At 43.7% G+C, this 20,424-nt stretch overlaps 1 protein-coding gene across 1 annotated transcript in view; it reads right to left on the bottom strand.

Moving 5' to 3' along the window:
- LOC311137001 (reelin-like) overlaps positions 1-20,424 on the bottom strand; it is a 221,303-nt gene that overhangs the window by 43,154 nt on the left and 157,725 nt on the right. Inside the window, 21 exon segments of the mRNA XM_084171327.1 lie at positions 474-700; positions 1,417-1,522; positions 2,232-2,400; positions 2,705-2,887; positions 3,103-3,187; positions 3,424-3,601; positions 5,292-5,432; positions 5,714-5,858; positions 6,232-6,360; positions 7,158-7,352; positions 7,972-8,130; positions 8,330-8,406; positions 8,621-8,828; positions 9,091-9,248; positions 9,615-9,850; positions 11,345-11,551; positions 11,905-12,076; positions 12,309-12,514; positions 12,864-13,050; positions 16,968-17,105; positions 17,877-17,989. Of these exon segments, the coding sequence (XP_084027453.1) occupies positions 474-700; positions 1,417-1,522; positions 2,232-2,400; positions 2,705-2,887; positions 3,103-3,187; positions 3,424-3,601; positions 5,292-5,432; positions 5,714-5,858; positions 6,232-6,360; positions 7,158-7,352; positions 7,972-8,130; positions 8,330-8,406; positions 8,621-8,828; positions 9,091-9,248; positions 9,615-9,850; positions 11,345-11,551; positions 11,905-12,076; positions 12,309-12,514; positions 12,864-13,050; positions 16,968-17,105; positions 17,877-17,989 (3,419 nt within the window).

Raw genomic sequence — 20,424 nt, 5'->3', positions numbered from 1 at the left:
GGGAGGAGACAGGTTAAAAATATATTTTAAGGCCTTGAGACAATTGAGACATGGATTGTGTATGTGTGCCATTCAGAGGGTGAATGGGCAAGACAAAATATTTAAGTGCCCTTGAATGGGGTATGGTAGTAGGTGCCAGGCGCACCGGTTTGTGTGTGTCAAGAACTGCAACGCTGCTGGGGTTTTCACGCTCAATATTTTCCTGTGTGTGGTCCACCACCCAAAGGACATCTAACCTACTTGACACAACTGTGGGAAGCATTGGAATCAACATGGGCCAGCATCCCTGTGGAATATTTTTGACACCATGTAGAGCCCATGCCCCGATGAATTGAGGCTGTTCAACTTAATATTAGGAAGGTGTTCCTAATTTTTGGTACACTCAGTGTATATGCTAACTGGCCATTTGAGAAGTCTCAATGGGATGGTTTTCATATTGGTTAGGCTCTCTTCTATGTCCTCCAGTCTCTCACCCGCAGAGTCTCAGCTTGCCGAAGTGGATGATCTCCCTCCTCCAGCCCTGTGTAGTCCCGGGGTAGTAGATGCTGGCGGGGTGCAGCTCTGTGGAGCATAAGGCTGAGGGCTGGGGGCCCCCCGAACACAGGGGCACCAGGAGATGCCATGTAGCCCCAAAGTCCCTGGAGAACTCCAGTCTCACCGGGTTAGAGGAGGAAGAATCTGCCGTGCAGCCCACATTGATCTGAGAACAAATGAATACATTATGATTACTATGTTGATATCATTATCATGACCACATCTGAAACACAACATAGGAAAAATAAACAGGAAAAATGTATAAATTATAAACATAATATTAATCAAATTCTTAGTTGTTATATTATAAAGTATTACTAGTATAATTATGAACATTATGCCGTTCATGTTGATCTGGAAGAACACAACAGAAACATTTTATTATATTAGTTAATGTGCTTGCTTCAGCAAGATCACTGTAGTTTTTTTTATATACTACTGACTTATTAGTATTAGTGCTTGCTTCAACAAGACAACTCTAGATATTCAATATACTTCTGTTTATGTTTTCCAGTTCATAGAATTATGATATGATGAATTATTACTATAACATAATTATGATCATTATACAGCCTGCATCAATTTGTTTCACAGAGAATAATAATTAATATTAATGTTAGTCATTCATATAAATCAGTCATTATCATTATGAAAACCCTTTGCTCTGCCCTCCACTTTTATATTAGGATTCATTTTCTCATTCTTTATCCTCTTATCTTTTCCCTCAGTCTTTTTCTTTCCAACTTAATTTCTCTGTCTCTGTTCCTCTTTCCTCTTTCCTCTTTCCTCTTTCGTCTTTTCCTCTTTCCTCTTTCCTCTTTTCTCTTTCCTCTTTTACTTTACTTGTTTTCTTTCAGTCGGTTCTCTCTCTTCTGTTTATACCTCAAACTGTATGATGGTGTTTTCATTGACATCGATGTCTCTGGTGGTTATGGAATGTTCTCCCAGCTCACTGGAGACAAACACCATGGCAGACTCATCCTCTTCCCTGTACACACACATATAGTAGACAATGTCTGTTATCTACAGTCCTTTACAGCAGGGTTGGGGTCAAGTCCAACTCAATTTAGTAAATTCAGGATTTAAACTGACATTTTCCATTAAAGGATTAAATGCATGTTGTGTAACAATTAAGTACCTTACTGTGATTGATTTCAATTAAAATGGCCAAAGATAAACAAAAATAGCTTCTTAGCAAAGAGCAATTTCTCAAGCAAGAATTTTGCTAGGACTGTCTGGGAGTCGTCCGAGTGGGGATGGGAAAACTGAAAAGTAGCTGTTATTGGCAGAGAGGTTTGGAACTCTTTCTCATTTACTGCCTGGTGATGTCACCAGTCAGGCCAAAATGACATCCCACAAAAACAGGCTGAAATTTCAGGCTGTCTTTTCAAGCAGCTCTTACACTAAAAGGGCATTATCATAATTTTCACAATTTCAAAGTATTATTCCAACCTCATAGTGTGGAAATATATATAAAACACAGGAAAATCAATTTTTTTGACTGCACTGGGCCTTTAAGAATATGTCAACTAAAATGTTAGTTAACTTCCTGAATTGACTGAATTAAAGTGGAATTGACCCATGTATGTTGACTTTACATCTCAGAGGCACACAGAGATTAAGGTTTGTAGGTACAGTAGAAGGTTCAGGGTATTCACAGTGCACAAAAGGGTTGTACAACCAGTAGGTCTACTCACAGGCCACTCTTCTGGTAGGGGCAGTAGAGTCCAGTGTTGCCTCCTGGGTAGAAGAGCCAGTTGTAGTCCTGGGGTCCGCCCTCGAAGCTGTCAGAGATAACAGGAGGGTTGTTGAGCGAGCTGCCATCGATGATCAGGTCATCAATCACCCACACCTCCTCTTTTTTACCTATAGGACAGGACACATACAGCCAGTCAAACATACAGTGTGTTCTCATACAGTATGTCATGATTTTGAGATGTGTGTATAAGTGTGAGTGTATTTGCACTTTGTCTTTGGTTGTGATTCGATTCGCTACTCTTCACCCAAAAATGTACACTCTCATTGCATTAAAAGCTTTGGATTGGATGAAGTTTCCACCATTTCCTTACACCAGTCCAGTCCTTTAAAATCCATGAAGTGGAGTGTACAAGCACACACTTCTTACGTAGATAAATGGACCACAGCCTCACTATGTGTGTTCACTACTCACCGCTGTTGTAGGGCTGCCAGAGCCTGAAGCGGGTAGCGTTGGTCTGGGCGCTGGCGGGCAGAGGGAGGTGGAGGAACAGCGTATCCGTGGAGGTAGGGAAGTAAAACTCATCTAACAACAGCCAACTGATCCCCCCGTTCACAGAGTACTGTAGTAGCACCGAGTGGGACCGCTCTGGTACGCCTGGGAACGGAACACATAGAGTTAACGCAACCCGCATACAGTTAACACACAGTATAACATATCCACAAAACATTGACACAAAGTAAAGATTAAAAGTAGTTAAAAGTAAAAATAATTAAGTAAATTAAGTAACAATGTAAAGTAGTTTTGCAGACATAAGCGGTATGACAACTGAAAGCAGATAGAGCCAGAATGTATATGAAATTGAGACCTACCCTTAGTGATGAACTTGAAGGAGAACTGGATGTAGAGAGTGCTGGTGCAGTCCATGTCCCTAGACACCAACATACGCAGACCATCCTACAAATCAATCAAAACAGAAAGAGAAATCAAGATCATATAATCAATGAAAAAGTACACTTACTAAGACTGCTAGGCAGATAATGTGTGAGTTTGTGTGTGTGTGCATGCATGCGTCTTTATCTTCTCTCTAGGTCTAGGACCTTTTCCAGTAGTTTTTTCTTACGTCCCCATTTTTCACATAAATGTGTGTGTATGTGTACAGTATAGGGCGCACTATACAGTAGAACCCTTACCCCTTTGAAGATGAGTGCGGTGCCAGATTTGAGGGGCTCCCCACTGAGCGTCCCCCTCTCAGCCCCGTACACTTCGGGCCACTGCTCCGCCGCCAGTTTCTCGTTGAAGTCGTCTCTCAGGATGGAGGGGAGGGGGGCCAGGGGCACGCAGTGGGCCCCGCCATAACCACGGTCACAACTGTTAGAGAGAGGGGGGAGGGGGGTGCACAGGTGAGGTGACTGTTTATTTCATATCCATTGAAAGGGCTTTTAGTCCAGGGATAGACTAAATCTGGGTCTTGGAAACTGGTATCCGAACAAAAATGTCCATGTCTGAACATATATATATACACTACCAGTCAAAAGTTTGGACACACCTACGCATTCATGGGTTTTTCGAGATTTGTACTACTTTTTACATTGTAGAATAATAGTGAAGACATCAAAACTATTAAATAACACATATGGAATAATGTCGTACCCAAAAAAGTGTTAAAAAAATCTAAATATATTTTATATTTGAGATTCTTCAAATAGCCACCCTTTGCCTTCATGACAGCTTTGCACACTCTTGGCATTCTCTTAACCAGCTTCATGGGGTAGTCACCTGGAATGTATTTCAATTAACAGGTGTGCCTTCTTAAAAGTTAATTTGTGGAATTTCATTCCTTCTTAATGGGTTTGAGCCAATCAGTTGTGTTGTGACAAGGTAGGGGGGTATACAGAAGATAGCCCTATTGGGTAAAAGACCAAGTCCATATTGTGGCAAGAACAGCTCAAATAAGCAAAGAGAAATGACAGTCCATCATTACTTTCAGACATGAAGGTCAGTCAATACGAAATATTTCAAGAACTTTGAAAGTTTCTTCAAGTGCAGTCGCAAAAACCATCAAGCACTATGATGAAACTGGCTCTCATGAGGACCGCCACAGGAATGGAAGACCCAGAGTTACCTCTGCTGCAGCCCAAATAAATGCTTCACAGAGTTCAAGTCACAGACACATCTCAACATCAACTGTTCAGAGGGGACTGTGTGAATCAGGCCTTCATGGTCGAATTGCTGCAAAGAAACTGCTACTAAAGGACACCAATAATAAGTAGAGACCTGCTTGGGCCAAGAAACACGAGCAATGGACATTAGACCGGTGGAAATGTGTCCTTTTGTCTGGAGTCCAAATTTGAGATTTTTGGTTCCAACCGCCGTGTCTTTGTGAGACACGATGTGGGTGAACGGATGATCTCCGCATGTGTAGTTCCCACCATAAAGTATGGAGCAGGAGGTGTTATGTTGTGTGGGGTGCTTTGCTGGTGACACTGTCTGTGATTTATTTAGAATTCAAGGCACACTTAACCAGCATGGCTACCACAGCATTCTACAGCGAAATGCCATCCCATCTGGTTTGGGCTTAGTGGGACCATCATTTGTTTTTCAACAGGACAATGACCCAACACACCTCCAGGCTGTCTAAGGGCTATTTGACCAAGAAGGAGAGTGATAGAGTGCTGCATCAGATGACCTAGCCTCCACAATCCCCCGACCTCAACCCAATTGAGATGGTTTGGGATGAGTCGGATTGCAGAATGAAGAAAAGCAGCTAACAAGTGCTCAGCATATGTGGGAACTCCTTCAAGACTTTTGGAAAAGCATTCCAGGTGAAGCTGGTTGAGACAATGCTAAGAGTGTGCAAACCTGTCATCAACACTTTTTGGGTTACTACATGATTCCATATGTGTTATGTTTCATAGTTTTGATGTCTTCACTATTATTCTACAATGTAGATCTAATCATAACACAGTTCCATTAAAATCCATGCAAAAGTTCAGAGCTCAACAATGAATACTGTGAGACAGTGTGTGTGTGTATGTGTGTGTGTGTTTGTGTAACTCACACACAGCGTCCGTTGTCACAGAGTCCATGTCCAGAGCACATCCAGGGGCAGCCAGGGGCCAGCAGCACGTTGTCCAGGGCCCAGCCGTCCGCCCCAGGGATGAAGTGGGGCTGGATCCACCTGAACCGAGTCCTGGGAGAACTACAACCACAGAATATAAAACATGTCATGAAGCTTTATGACATGTTTATGGCATTATCATAAAGGGTTATGAAGGCTAGTTCAAATAAAGTGTCTAGTTCAAATAAAGTGTTACTATATTACTGTGCTTAAATAGCATTCTTTGTATATGACTGGAACATTCCAATCACAAGGATAACTTTTAGAGAGACAAGCTCTGATGGGCCGCTAATCAAACTGATAATATACGCATACACACACAAGCATGCACAAACATGCACGCACACTCCACACACACATACTTGGCAGCGCTGGGAAGGTACACCGTAACCCTCCTCCAGCGATTGTATTGTGTAGCGGTGTAGACTGAGCTCATGGTGTAGCCGGCACAGCCGATGGCAGGTGGAACACACTCCGGGGTGAGCAGGGCCCAGTGGCGCCCGCAGTCTGTGGGGTGGTAATAGGTTATAATAACTTCCATGTATAAATATTAGTAACCATTTATGGACTATTCATAAAGTATTTGTAAAAAATGTCTAACCATTTATAAGCATTACAATTCATAAGCATTTAGATAATTTATAACCATTTATAAAGCATTAATAGATATTTATAAACATGTATAATCATTTAAAAACATATAATAAAAGCAAATTATAAAAACCGCACACTAGAAACGGCTGGCCTGTTGTTTTCTAATAATAGCTGTTCCCGCCAAAACCAGCACCTGGATCTAGACGCACTGCACTTTTCTCTTTCTTTTCCTGTGACGTATAATCATTTAAAAGGCTCATCCATGACGGTTATTAGAGTTTGTCACCTGTGGAGTACTCCAGCCTGACACCATGGGATGAGGTGGCAGCCTTACTGCAGCCCATGGACAGTTCAAACTGCAGGAAGGAGGAGCCTGACACCTCAAAGTCCCAGCTCTCTGCATACCGAGGCTTCTCTGGAGGGAGCGAGACAGTGACACACATGGTCAAGATAGGGCCTTAATGGGTTAGAGTTGTGAGAACTGGATCTTTACGTTGTGAGAACTGGACGGCACAGTGACACACATGGTCAACAAAGATATAGTGGTAAACAATAGTTGGGTTTGGGTATTGGGTAAACTATGAGCACTGATCTAAAAATATATTTTAGTAACAACCTGCACACAGTCTGAGATGGTAGTGAAACAAACCACATTGATGGTAATACACATCACATTTAACAGTGCTTCATGCATCCAGGAGCATACCGTACCGTATAGCTGGGGCGTAATGTTTATAGATAATTTGGAAAATTGCTCTTGCTAGGTCTGGGGTAATGGATGGGACTGGATGTAATTAATATTTGCACAAAGTAAATCCGCTCACAGCTTGATGCACACATAAATAACAACCAGGATGTTAAATCAAGTTTGATGCCATTAATAATTCAGTAGCCGTATTGTGTAAATGGCAAAATGGCTGATTCAATACAACCTGGGTTGTTTGTTATGTAGTAGTTGACCAGGTCATGTTGATGGTGTGGTGTGAATAACAGTCTCAAGGTCGGCAGTAGTACTGTTAGTTTCCTGTTCTCCCATGTAGGCTAAATCATTGAGGCCCGGATTAAAGAAAGGGGTGTAGTGTCTGCGTGCAGTAGTAGGACTCACTGTCTGTGGCATCAGAAATGAAAGACAGGGCTGTGTCGAGAGACAGACAATCCACTGTGACCTCTCCCCCTTCCCGGTGTGTCTGTGTGTACTGTAGTTTAACTCACTGTCAGTGGCGTCGCTGTTGAAGGACAGAGCTGTGTCCAGAGAGAGACAGTCTACAGTGACCTCTCCCCCCTGGATGCGGTACCAGTTGTGTCTCAGAGGAGAAGTCCCATCAAACTTATCATGGAAGCCAGTCCTGGAGCTGTCATTCATACCGATCAGGACATCATCCAGAGCCCACTGGGCTGAGTGTTTACCTAGAGGGGGAGAGAGAGAGGTGGGGTAGAGAGAGGGGTGGGGGAGAGAGAGAGGTGGGGGAGAGAGAGAGGTGAGGTAGAGAGAGAGGTGGGGGAGAGAGAGAGGTGGGGGAGAGAGAGAGGTGAGGTAGAGAGAGAGGTGGGGGAGAGAGAGAGGTTGGGGAGAGAGAGAGGTGGGGGGGAGAGAGAGGTGGGGGAGAGAAAGAGGTGGGGGAGAGAGAGAGGTGGGGGAGAGAGAGGTGGGGGAGAGAGAGGTGGGGGAGAGAGAGAGGTGGGGGAGAGAGAGAGTTGGGGGAGAGAGAGGTGGGGAGAGAGAGAGTTGGGGGAGAGAGAGGTGGGGGAGAGAGAGGGGTTGGGGAGAGAGAGAGGTGGGGTAGAGAGAGAGGTAGGGGAGAGAGAGTGTGGGGGAGAGAGAGAGGTGAGGTAGAGAGAGAAAAGCAAACAAAGAGTGAGATGGAGATAGAGAGAGAATGGCTCATCCTTTTTGACAGATACACTCTAAGTGGCCGCTGCTTTATAGACATTCTATACATGGGTCCCTGCAAGTACTGTACTGTATGGATGGCTCAATGACTGTATGGTGTGTCCCTGTGTGCCGTATAGGGGTTGGGGGCCTCACCCTGCTGTGGCTGCCACCAGCGGAACACAGTGTAGGGAGTCTTGGCGGGTGGAGGCAGCTCGATGGTGACCACCTGGGGCTCTAGGAAGGAACCAAAGTCCAGCTCACGTAGGAGCTGCCACTGCACCCCATTGTTGGTGGAGAACTGGACTATCACTCCTGGAAAAGAGGAGACAAGGGAGGTCAGGAAGAGGAGGAGAGGATGAGGCCTGAAAATCCCTATAACAGCAACAGCGTGCATGCAATGTCAAAGAGCCACCACGTAGGGACAGAAGAGAGCCTTATTGAGGTCTACAAACTTGAGTTTGGTCAGAGCTTGAATGGGAGGTTTTCAGTAGAGATGGAAATGGAGAATCACCTTCGTTGCGGGAGCGAGGTCTGGTGCAGGTTGGGCCAACATTCTTCCCTCCAATACGGATGTAGAACTGGACAAGCCTGCAGGGACACAGACATACAGACAGACACAGGGGTTAGATCACCAGAGAAAGTGGATGTAGAATATAATTTGCTGAATCAATTAAATGTGTTAATGCTGGAGATTTAGAGCAAATGTCTAGACACACTGTAAATTGCCTAAAGCTGCTCTACAAGTCAGGTGAGGTATGCATACTTTCAATTCTATTTAATACAGCAGTGTGATCATACTGACCGTGTGTTGGTCGTATCCATAGGTGCAGTGCGTGCCTCTCTCTTCCCAGAGCTGCTGAAGTACAGAGCCTTTCCCTTGCTGATGGTGCCACAGCCCCCTCCGATATGCCCCCCACTCAGGGTCTGCCACAGCGGGCTCAGCTTGCTCTCAAAGCCCTCTGCCAGCTCTGTGGGGCTGGCCACCGCTGGCACACAGCTGTCCTGCTCCACTGGGGTACACACAAGAAATTAAGTTGATTAACAATTGATCATTAGGTGAATGTTTTTTTTTTTTGACCCCTCTCCCCTTTTTTAGACCCCTCTCCTTTTCATTCTCACTATAGAGCTGCTAGAACGCCCCTTTAACTGCTAGAACTCCCCTTTAACTGCTAGAACTCCCCTTTAACTGCTAGAACTCCCCACTCCCCACGCTCTCTCTCTTTCTCTCTCCCTATGTCTCTCTTTCCGCTTATCTCTTCCCTCCCTCAGTACCTGTGTATCCCATGTCACAAAAGCAGACCCCAGAGATGCAGTCTCCGTGTCCTCCACAGTGGTTGGGGCAGGGCTCAGAGATGTAGACTCCATCTAGGGCAAAGGCTGGAGCGTCCCTGTACACACTACTCTCCTGGAACCACCGGAACCTTGTTTTACTGACGCGGAGAGTGTGTGCGGGGGGAGGAGAGAGAGAGAGAGAGAGAGAGAGAGAGAGAGAGAGAGAGAGAGAGAGAGAGAGAGAGAGAGAGAGAGAGAGAGAGAGAGAGAGAGAGAGAGAGAGAGAGAGAGAGAGAGAGAGAGAGAGAGAGAGAGAGAGAGAGAAGTAAAGTAATGGCATTTAGTGGATCATAACAACATACTATTACACTCTTGCTGTAAGTCTGCATAAGAGCATCTGCTGATTACTGAATATTGAATGAACTGAACATGAACCTATACCATCCCACAGTCTTTTGTACATGTAATTGTGTCTTTGTTATTGATCTCAGTGTCAAAGACCCCACCCCATAATATTCCCCTACCTGGCGGCCACGTTACGCGGAATGACAATGGTAACTCTGGTCCAGCGTTCGTAGTCTCCCGTGGCGTAGACGGTGGGTTCCATGAGCTCCCGCCCACTGCCCTCACAGCCGCCCACCCCAGAGGATCCTAGGTAACAGCCCTCCTTCACCAGCGCCCAGGTACGGCCAGCATCATGGGAGTACTGCAGCAGGACTGAGGCCGATGCACTGAACTGGGACTCACAACCGATGTTCAACTGAAGAAGGAGGAGGGGGGGATGATGGGAAGTGGGGAGAGGGACAGCAAGAGAGACAGAAAGAGAGAGAGAGAGTGTGTGTAATGTTTACTGTTTACTAGATGCTGTTCTTCTACTAATCTCACTGCAACTCCCCTCCAAGTCTCCGACCACTACTTTGTATCCTTTTCTCTCTCGCTCTCCTCCAACACTACTCACTCTGTCCCTACTCAGATGGTAATGTGCCGTCGCAATCTTCGCTCTCTCTCTCCCGCTACTCTCTCCTCTTCCATCCTATCATCTCTTCTCTCTGCTAAATCCTTCTCCCTCCGAACTCCTGATTCTGCCTCCTCAACCCTCCTCTCCTCCCTTTCTGCATCTTTTGACTCTCTATGTCCCCTATCCTCCCGGCCGGCTCGGTCCTCCCCTCCTGCTCCGTGGCTTGACGACTCATTGCGAGCTCACAGAAGAGGGCTCCGGGCAGCCGAGCGGAAATGGAGGAAAACTAGACTCCCTGCGGACCTGTCATCTTTTCACTCCATCCTCTCTACATTCTCTTCCTCTGTTCTCTCATGTCACCCCGCTCCTCCGCACACTCCACTGGCTTCCAGTTGAGGCTTGCATCTACTACAAGACCATGGAGCTTGCCTACGGAGCTGTGAGGGGAACGGCACCTCCTTACATTCAGGCTCTGATCAGACCCTACATCCAAATGAGGGCACTACGTTCATCCACCTCTGGCCTGCTAGCCCCCCTACCTCTACGGAAGCACAGTTCCCGCTCAGCCCAGTCAAAGCTATTCGCTGCTCTGGCACCCCAATAGTGGAACAAGCTCCCCCACGACGCCAGGACAGCGGAGTCACTGACCACCTTCTGGAGACACTTGAAACCCTACCTCTTTAAGGAATACCTGGAATAGTATAAAAGTAATCATTCTACCCCCCCCCCCCTCCCCCACCCCCCCCCATAAAAGAAAAGTGGTTGTCCCACTGGCTATCATAAGTTGAATGCACCAATTTGTAAGTCGCTCTTGATAAGAGTGTCTGCTAAATGATGTAAATGTAAATTTCTGATTGCTTATTTCACTTTTTTAAAATTGTTTTTCACTTGCTTTGGCAATGTAAACATATGTTTCCCATTCAATAAAGACCCTTTGAATTGAAATTAATTGAGAGAGAAATTTAATTTTAGATCCTCTTTTTGGGGTCAATAATAAACATTATACAAATACATAAAACAATTTTTAAAAAAGTAATTGCCTTAAGTACAACCCTGTAAAATATTAAATGGTTAGAAGGTCAACTTAAAACTTCATGAGAGAAAGAGACAGAAGGAGAGAGAGCTAGAGAGGGAGAGAGAGAGAGAGAGAGAGAGAGAGAGAGAGAGAGAGAGAGAGAGAGAGAGAGAGAGAGAGAGAGAGAGAGAGAGAGAGAGAGAGAGAGAGAGAGAGAGAGAGAGAGAGAGAGAGAGAGAGAGAGAGAGAGAGAGAGAGAGAGAGAGAGACCATACACATACCTTAAACTGCAGTGTGTACCCTGGTCTTAGGACCAGGTCTCTGGTCACTGCCACCCTGTCTCCGTCAGATCGCCCGAACACCATGGCAGAGGGGGTGGGGGCACAGAAGCTGCCGTTCCTCTCCTTTTCCATACCCTCATTGCCCAGCATCAGCCACACACTCATCTGGTTCAGAGGGTAGTCAAACGCCGGCTTCTCATAGAAGTTCTACAAACAGAGAGAGAGCGGATGTTAAGGATGGTGCTGCATTGCAGCCAATAATTTGCCTTAACTTATTGATAAGGCAACTTAGAGCAACAGTAGACAAATAGCTGACGTTCGGCATCATAATGAGCTCAGACATTCAGGCATGTACTATATACAATTTCAAATGTTTATATTTCATTGTGATTATATTGACCAGTACATCCCAGAATAAAATAGATTGCCACAAAGTATAGAAGGCTTTTGATATCATCTGTCTCAGTGTCAGCCAACAGGATTGTCAGTTATTTTCAGTTATCAACTAATGAAATCCTGACCTGTGGCAGCGTGGGGTTGTCAACCAATGAGAGACTGACCTGTGGCATAGTGGGGTTGGCCATGGGGATGATGTGTTTCTCTCTCTCTGACAAGATGATGATGTCATCGATGGCCCACTGGTCATAGCCGTCCCCAGAGTGTAGGGGCTGCCACCATCTGAACCGGGTACACGGGGTCTTAGAGGCCAGTGGCAGCTCATAGTGGACAAACCTGGGGAGGAGAAATCAGTCAGACGGTCAGTCAGTCAGTATGCCGGTCAGTCAGCCGGTCAGTCAGACAGACAGACAGTCAGTCAGTCAGTCAATCAAATGTATAAAACCCTTTTTACATCACCAGTCACAAAGTGCTTTCCAGTAACCTGCATGGCCTAGACCCCCAAGAGCACGCACAAGCACAGTGGCCTGAAAGGAAGAACCCTTGAGAGGAACTTGTCCCTCCTTACCGTGGCTTGGTGAAGTCGGTGAAGTACATCTCAGCGATGAGTCCCCAGCTGATTCCTCCGTCATTACTGTACTGCAGCATCACTCCTTCCTCCCGGCTGTCTGCCTTGTTACATCCTACCCAGTCTCCACCCACACGCAGGTAGAACTGCACAAACTCTGCCCACTCTGTGTCCAGGTCATAGCTCACCAGCTGCCTCAATCCGGCCTGTTACACACACACATAATAATAATAATAATAATGTTGTTTTATGGTTGTTATCTGGTCAGATAACCAGATAACCACGTCTTTGCCTGGTTGCTAACTTTCTTATACAACCAGTATACAACCTAGTCCCGTGTAGCTCAGTTGGTAGAGCATTGCGCTTGCAACGCCAGGGTTGTGGGTTTGATTCCCACGGGGGGCCAGTATGAAAATGTATGCACTCACTAACTGTAAGTCGCTCTGGATAAGAGCGTCCGCTAAATGACTTAAATGTAAGGCTATAAAAGACGTCATAATGACAACATTGCAACCAGTTTTACCCACTGGGTATGATGTCACTGTGTTATCCTACCTTGCTGAAGTAGAGCGAGGACCCAGAGGAGACCACCCCACAGCCCATGTCAGGTGTTACCACCTCTCCACCAATCACTTCCTGCCACACGGCCAGCGGACCATCCTGGGACTCAAAGTCTGACAGGACGCTGGAGGAAAGAGGAGAGGAGGCCAGGCAGTCTGGACCTGAGAAACCTTCATCACACCTGGGGAGAGGAGATTATAAGAAATTATAAAGGGTTATAAATGGTTTCCCCAAGCTCATTTAATGCATTTCTATACAATAAAAAAAGAAGTGCAAAAACAAGCAAAAAAAAAAAGCCTATTAGCTATACAATTGTAATGTTATAACCCTGAGAGTGGGGAAATATGAGAAATGATTCACACTGACACGTAGCACCAGCAACTGTTCAGTCAGTTGTATCGATGAATTGCATAAAATCATTAACTCTGCATACATATATATTTTCTCAAATTACATAGCGATCACATTTGTATTCCTAGGCATTACTAATCAAGCTCCACACAAACAGACATCAATGGAGCACACAGGTGATCGTATTATTACATTTCCATGAATTATTCAAATATTATTTACGATTCTGTATTAATATCAGTGATGTAGTGGTAAAACAAAGGTGGGTAGTGGGTAACCTATAAACTCCAGTGGGCGATGGAGATAAGACGAACAACCACCGATATAAACGAAAACATTTGACATTTTTAGAACTGTATTGTTTGCATGTTGATTGCATTTTAATGTAGGTCTATAGGGAAGATAGCCCATGTGGAGATGTTCATATTGAAACAAACTGTATCTTACGTTTTAATTGTTCCTAACTTGTTTGATAAGATTAGTACAGATTTTGTCAGGGGACTCCACGTGGGGCCCCGACCCCAGGTTTGGGAACCACTGTACTAACCTCTCTCTCGCGCTCTCTCCTCTGCCCCCTATTGCATGCATTCATTGACTGACTGACAAATCTATAAGAGACTATTTACCAGTGCACTCATTATCCGAGAGTCGGTTTTTGTTTGTTTGGGGGATGTCTGTAGACACGGGAGTAGTCGTGGGACAGTTTTAAAATTGCCTTTTGTGCGGCATTTCGTAAACAGACTGTCAGCAGCCTACTTGAGCCGACTTTGAGCTGGGGTAGTCCGTTTAACGTTCCAAGCCCTCTGCCTGTGCCGCGAGAGGGCAGAGTTAGCCATTTGAGAGAGTGGTGAATGTGCTGCTAAAAAGGCAAATCTGTGTAACGCAGGCAAACATAACGAACAAACCACTGTTCATGATTCCACTCGTTCGCAGAGGCAGGCGTGATTAGAACTCAGTCAGATCAAGAATATAAGTGTTTTGAGCTTTGATCAACACTGGAAGCAATATTAAGATGTTGACCCATAACTGAGTTTCTTGATTGTGTACAAATATATATTTGTATTATTTTATTTTTCAAATTATAAAAAATTACAGAGGTCCGGACCTCTGTGTCCTCATGTAGTTACGGCCATGAGTGAGCCTGTGGAGAGACTTTTTAGTCTTGGGAGTCTCGTCCTGAGACTCTGTCCTAAGGCTCTCAGACAGAGGTTTTGAGAGACTTTTCTTTTCCTGCGGCATAATTGCTACTTTGGAGGAATGCAGTGAAATAAATAACCAGGGTGTGAATGAAGGTGAGCTGTTTTATTTTGACTTTGAGTCATGAATGTTATGATGTACATACATTTTCCTTTTGAAAAGGGCTATTGCTCATGTTAACTTTGAAAAGACTACGCTCCTGTAACTTAAACTTTCATGTAATAAGACCATCTGTTTGTGATTCATGAATAGCATGTGCAATATGTATTTAACAATTTCGAAAGGGCTATCGCTCGTGTTAACTTGTATGTTTTCATATCTCTCTGCCCAGTTCGTATCTGTGTGTAAAACAGATTGGTAGCCAATTGTCCTTGTATTTGAGCTCTCCTTTTACTGTGCCCAGTTGGTTTTATATGTGTATCTACTTATGTGTAAATAATTTGACAATAATTTCTTTATTAAAGAATTGTAAAGGAGATATTGCGTCTGTAATTATTACTTGAGTTGGTATAGCCCAGAGTTATAGATTACGGATGGTAGGCTATGTAAGCCATTCAAAGGCACAGTCATGGCTGTTTAGGTCACTTTCTAAATGTAATCTGTTACAGTTACTAGTTACCTGTCCAAAATTGTAATCAGCAACGTAACTTTTGGATTACCCAAACTCAGTAACATAATCTGATTACTTTCAGTTACTTTTAGATTACTTTCCCCTTAAGAGGCATTAGAAGAAGACTAAAATGAATATTACCAATTGAACGACATCTATTGCAGGATAAATCAGTGTTAGAGTTTACATAGCTGGCGATAAATGGATGTTGCATTTTACTTTATGGGTTATGTAGGCTTCTAACCCATTGATTTCTACTTCAATACATATAATAGCACAATTTGGCTATAGTCTTCAGATTTCCAATCATTCCAATTAATTAAATACTGCTTGATTTTAAAGAAGAATTTATAGATTATATATTGACTAATAGAGATTAGTCAAATTGTTTTACCTGAACATAATCCCGAAACTAAAGATTAGCCAACTCTGTTGTTTATGCTTTTATTGTCATGGAGGACTGATTGGGCCCATTGCTTCAACACATGGTTGAACAAGAAATGATGCTGTCATGGAATGGCATGCCTTGAGTACTACCGAAACGTGCTATTTGCATGTGAATAATGAATGCCATATGCTGCATTTGCTATAGCCCTATTGTTTCAGTTTTTGTTGGTGACATGTTGATAGCTCAAAAATGTGCAGCTGTTAAAGTATATCAAAAGTGCACATGTTTGAGCATGTGTCCGTTAGGCCTATGGATTTTTTAGTTAATCAGCACTAATTAGATTGAGCAATAACAAGTCCCACTCTTGGTCTTCTTAAATTAAACTTACTTTTGACAGTATGTGGAGCCCAATACCAGATAGTAGTTTAGAAGGGAGGAACTCCCTCAAACTTTTATTACATCCCTTGCAGTCAGAGTGCAGTTTAACTGCAGTACACTGTAGTATAACTGCAGTTAGAGTGCAGTATAACTGCATTATGCTGCAAATACTGCGTCCACATTAACAGCGTTTTTTTTACTGCAGTAATTTTGCAGTGTAACTGCAGTTAGAGTGCAGTATAACTGCAGTGAGTGCATCCAAAATACCACAGTCGACTGCAGTTACTGCACTTTTCCTGCAGGTTCAAAACTGCAATCTTTGTTTGTAAGGGATAGGCTGGGATCCGCACTAAGCAGCTGTTGCAAGAACACATTTTTCACTGGCTGTCCACGGGTCGCAAAAACAATGATTGATTCGCAGTTTACACTTCTCGAATTCAACCATTATTGGGTTAAAATGCACCTATACATTTGTGAACAGCCATCCACACTGCTCTTTTCCTGTGATCCATCAAACGCATTTGGTGGTGTGTCATCATAGTGGTCTCTGACTTGTGGTCAGACTCAGGCGGAACAAACTTAAACCTTTTTTCAATGCTGATTTGAATGTCTTTGAGAAAGCAGAAAGGTGTCATAATTTTTTTTCACCAACATTACATTTACGTCATTTAGCAGACGCTCTTATCCAGAGTGACTTACAGGAGCAATTAGGGTTAAGTGCCTTGCTCGAGGGCACATCGACAGACTTTTCACCTAGTTGGCTCGGGGATTAGAACCAGCAACCTTTCCGTTACTGGCACAATGCTCTTAACCACTAAGCTACCTGCCTCCCATACTTTCAAAGTAATCCTAGAAGTTATCATGTCGTTTTTCTAAAGTATCTGTAATCTGATTACAATCTTTTGTATGGTAACGTAACAGACCAGTAAAAAAAATTGTAATCAGATCACATATAAAGGGTTACATGTAAACTCCCAACCCTGTGCGCCCTCTACTGGGCATAAGAATGACCAACATGTGCAAGGCAGGGTTTTCTGTTTCTGGTAATGCAAAAAGTAATGTACTGAGTTACCACACTAAATAACATTGTAAGGTAACAAGTTACTTTTAATGGAAGTAATGTTGTAACCGTTACTTTTAAAAGTAAAGTTCCCCAACACTGGCCCTCACTGACCTGCAGTGTCCGTGGTCGCACCATCCGTGTCCGTGGCACATCTGAGGGCACTGCTGTCCGATGTAGATGTCGTCCAGAGCCCATTCATCCTGCTCTCTATAGTAGTTCTGGATCCAACGGAACCGCGTGGCACTGGACCTGCACACACAGACAACAAGCAGACACATCAAAGAGAACCAAACCATCCTGAATGTACTGTTAGGAAAGCTCATAACCAAACATCAGGACCAGGATATACATTTGGTGAGCAGGGATACCAACAGTTGATGAAATGGGCATTGGCAGATTGTTAAAAACACGAATGGAGAAATAATTTGCTTGAACACCAATTTTTTTACAACCCCAGAACACTAATGAGGCTGGGGAGGTGACACAGATCAATATAGCATCCATCCATACTATACAATATGTGTTTTTGCTTTACAGTCTGTGATGGAGGTGCTCCATCACCTGTGTAACTATATACAAACATGTATGTGTATGAGTACCAGTGGATTATGTCTGTGAAATGAAAGTGCACCCCCACCTAGACCCCTAATGTGTATTTAGTGCATGGCCATGCATGTGTGATGGTGATGGATCGTGGAGCCACCACACCCAGTTAGGTTTATTTGTTACAGTCAGAGCAGTCATAGCAGGCTGGTTCCCTGCAATAGTGACCCAAAATCGATCAGAGGTGGCCAGGCATCCTTCATGATGGAAATGAGATGGGGGGGGGGGTTGTAGGTCAGAGTGCCCTCAGGGAGAGGGGAGTGGGAGGTGTGTGTGAATATCTGAGTGTTCATATTGTGTGTGTGCGCTGCGGGCCCAATTCAGAGTTGAGATTAATGTGCACAACTCAGACTTTCGTAAAGCATTCTGTCAATGGGTATACCAACCTGTATGGATGAAAGAATGTGTGTTACCCACCATGCTCTATGAGGCAGGGGCAGAGTGATGCGTCTCCAGTCAGTGAACTCAGAGGGATGGTACACACTGGGAGCGGTGAACTCTGAACAGCTGGGCATCCCTGGTAGGCAGGCCTGGGAAGGGGAGAAAATACTCAGTCAACTCCATAACACACCATTTTAATACACCTGACAGTACAGACAAACTTCATTATAGATCTTCCAGTATCTAAATGTTTTATGGTTGTTTTACCTACATCAGTTAAATGCGCTTAATGTATGTGGCTTTGGATAAAACTGTCTGCTAAATGAATGTATGGCTGCATCAGTTCCGCAAAAGAGCTGTACAGAAGCTCTGGAGAGTAGCTCAGTCAGTTCCACTAACAGCTGATCTCATAAACAGACCTAATACTGGATAATATGTGAGCAGACTTTATGGCATAAAGCTATCGAAGGTAAATTAAGGTATATTACTATATTATACACTGCACTTGTTGGAAGATGACATTTTCTTGTACCTTGGCCTTGGCGATATAGTTCATTTGTAGGAGACTCGTTCAATCTCCGAAGGTCCAAAAATAATATGAGGCTACTTTAGTTCTTTATGAATATTTATGAGATAAAATCTTTGTAGAATAATGGTACGATAATCTGCTTGCTGATTCAAGTATTATTATGTATTTGCCTATACTGAGAGATAATAAAAAAGTAATGGCTATAATTCCTCATCGGAAACAAAGTGACACATTTAAAGACTTTAAAGAGTTTTTGAATGTATTATTTATCATTTGAAGAGGTGTCATTATTTACTCGTTATTACCAACATTATAATAAAAAACACTGACATTCATGATCATGAATAAATTATTTGTGATATTTTCCAGCTAGGGTGACTTACAGAAGGAAGTTTCACCAAGTCATGAACAATAATGTAGGAATGGACCCTAACATCACATCAACACAACCCCCTTTTACTGGACAGGGGGCCCTTCAGACCAGGAACTCTAGTTGACCCCACTGGCCAGAAGAAGTCCCTTTTGAAGTGCCAGGCTGGACCAGCAGAGCCAGGATATGGCCCCAATCAGCCTGCTATCTCACGTATTCTAAACAAACCTGAAGAGCCCAAGCTGGAATCATTTTTGCTCCAGTATACAACAGGGCAATAAAGTCCAGATCCAGATACTTCCTCTTGACCAAAAGTGGCATGCCCTTTTCTAAGACAATTATAATTTAATGATATTTCTTGGGCAAAATATATATACAACAATATGTACAATATTGTATGTACAAATATTTACAGTCAAGTTTTTTTATTAAAACACTTGTTTCCAGTCATATCTGAGCCATGTCTCAGACTGGCCAATAAAAATAAAATATTAAGATGGGCAGTCTGAGATATGGCTTTTTCTTTGCAACTCTGCCTAGAAGGTCAGCATCCCGGAGACACCTCTTCACTGTTGACGTTGAGACTGGTGTTTTACGGGTACTATTTAATGAAGGTGCCAGTTGAGGACCTGTGAGGCGCCTGTTTCTCAAACTAGACACTCTAATGTATTTGTCCTCTTGCTCAGTTGTGCACCGGGGCCTCCCACTCCTCTTTCTATTCTGGTTAGAGCCAGTTTGCGCTGTTATGTGAAGGGAGTAGTACGCAGTATTGTACGAGATCTTCAGTTTCTTGGCAATTTCTCCAATAGAATAGCCTTCATTTCTCAGAACAAGAATAGACTGACGAGTTTCAGAAGAAAGTTATTGTGACGAGTACTGAGGATACGAAGAGGCAGGACGCAGGTTTACTTAACACTGAGCAAGAGAACAACAAAGAGCAAGTACACTACAAGACACTAAGAATCACACACAACACAACACTGAACAGTCCAGGGCTATATAGGGGTGGTGATGAGATGATGAGGTGCAGGTGCGCTGGAGGTTATTAGGGTGCGTTGGGTTTCCATTCCGGTGTTGCCAAGGTGGTGCGCTCAGACCGGTGGCTCAGTAGACCAGCGAATCAGAGTACCAGAGGGGAGCAACGGGAAGAGATGTGACAGTTCTTTGTTTTTGGCCATTTTGAGCCTGTAATCGAACCCACAATTGCTGATGCTCCAGATACTCAACTAGTCTCAAGAAGGCCAGTTGTATTGCTTCTTTAATCAGCACAACAGTTTTCAGCTGTGCTAACATAATTGCAAAAGGGTTTTCTAATGATCAAGTAGCCTTTTAAAATGATCAACTTGGATTAGCAAACACAACGTGCCATTGGAACACAGGACTGATGGTTGCTGATAATGGGCCTCTGTACGCCTATGTAGATATCAGCTGTTTCCAGCTACAATAGCCATTTACAACATTAACAATGTCTACACTGTATTTCTGATCAATTTTATGTTATTTTAATGGACAAAACAATTGCTTTTCTTTTGAAAACAAGGACATTTCTAAGTGACCCCAAACTTTTGAACGGTAGTGTACCTACTGTAGCCAGCAAGCTTTAGCATAGGATTATTTCACGAGAAACTGATCGATCGATAGATAGATAGAAAGATAGATAGATAGATAGATAGATAGATAGATAG

This window comes from Coregonus lavaretus, assembly GCF_964263955.1.
Source record: "Coregonus lavaretus genome assembly, chromosome: 11".
Lineage (NCBI taxonomy): Eukaryota > Metazoa > Chordata > Actinopteri > Salmoniformes > Salmonidae > Coregonus > Coregonus lavaretus.
This window is presented reverse-complemented; position numbering and strand designations above follow the sequence as displayed.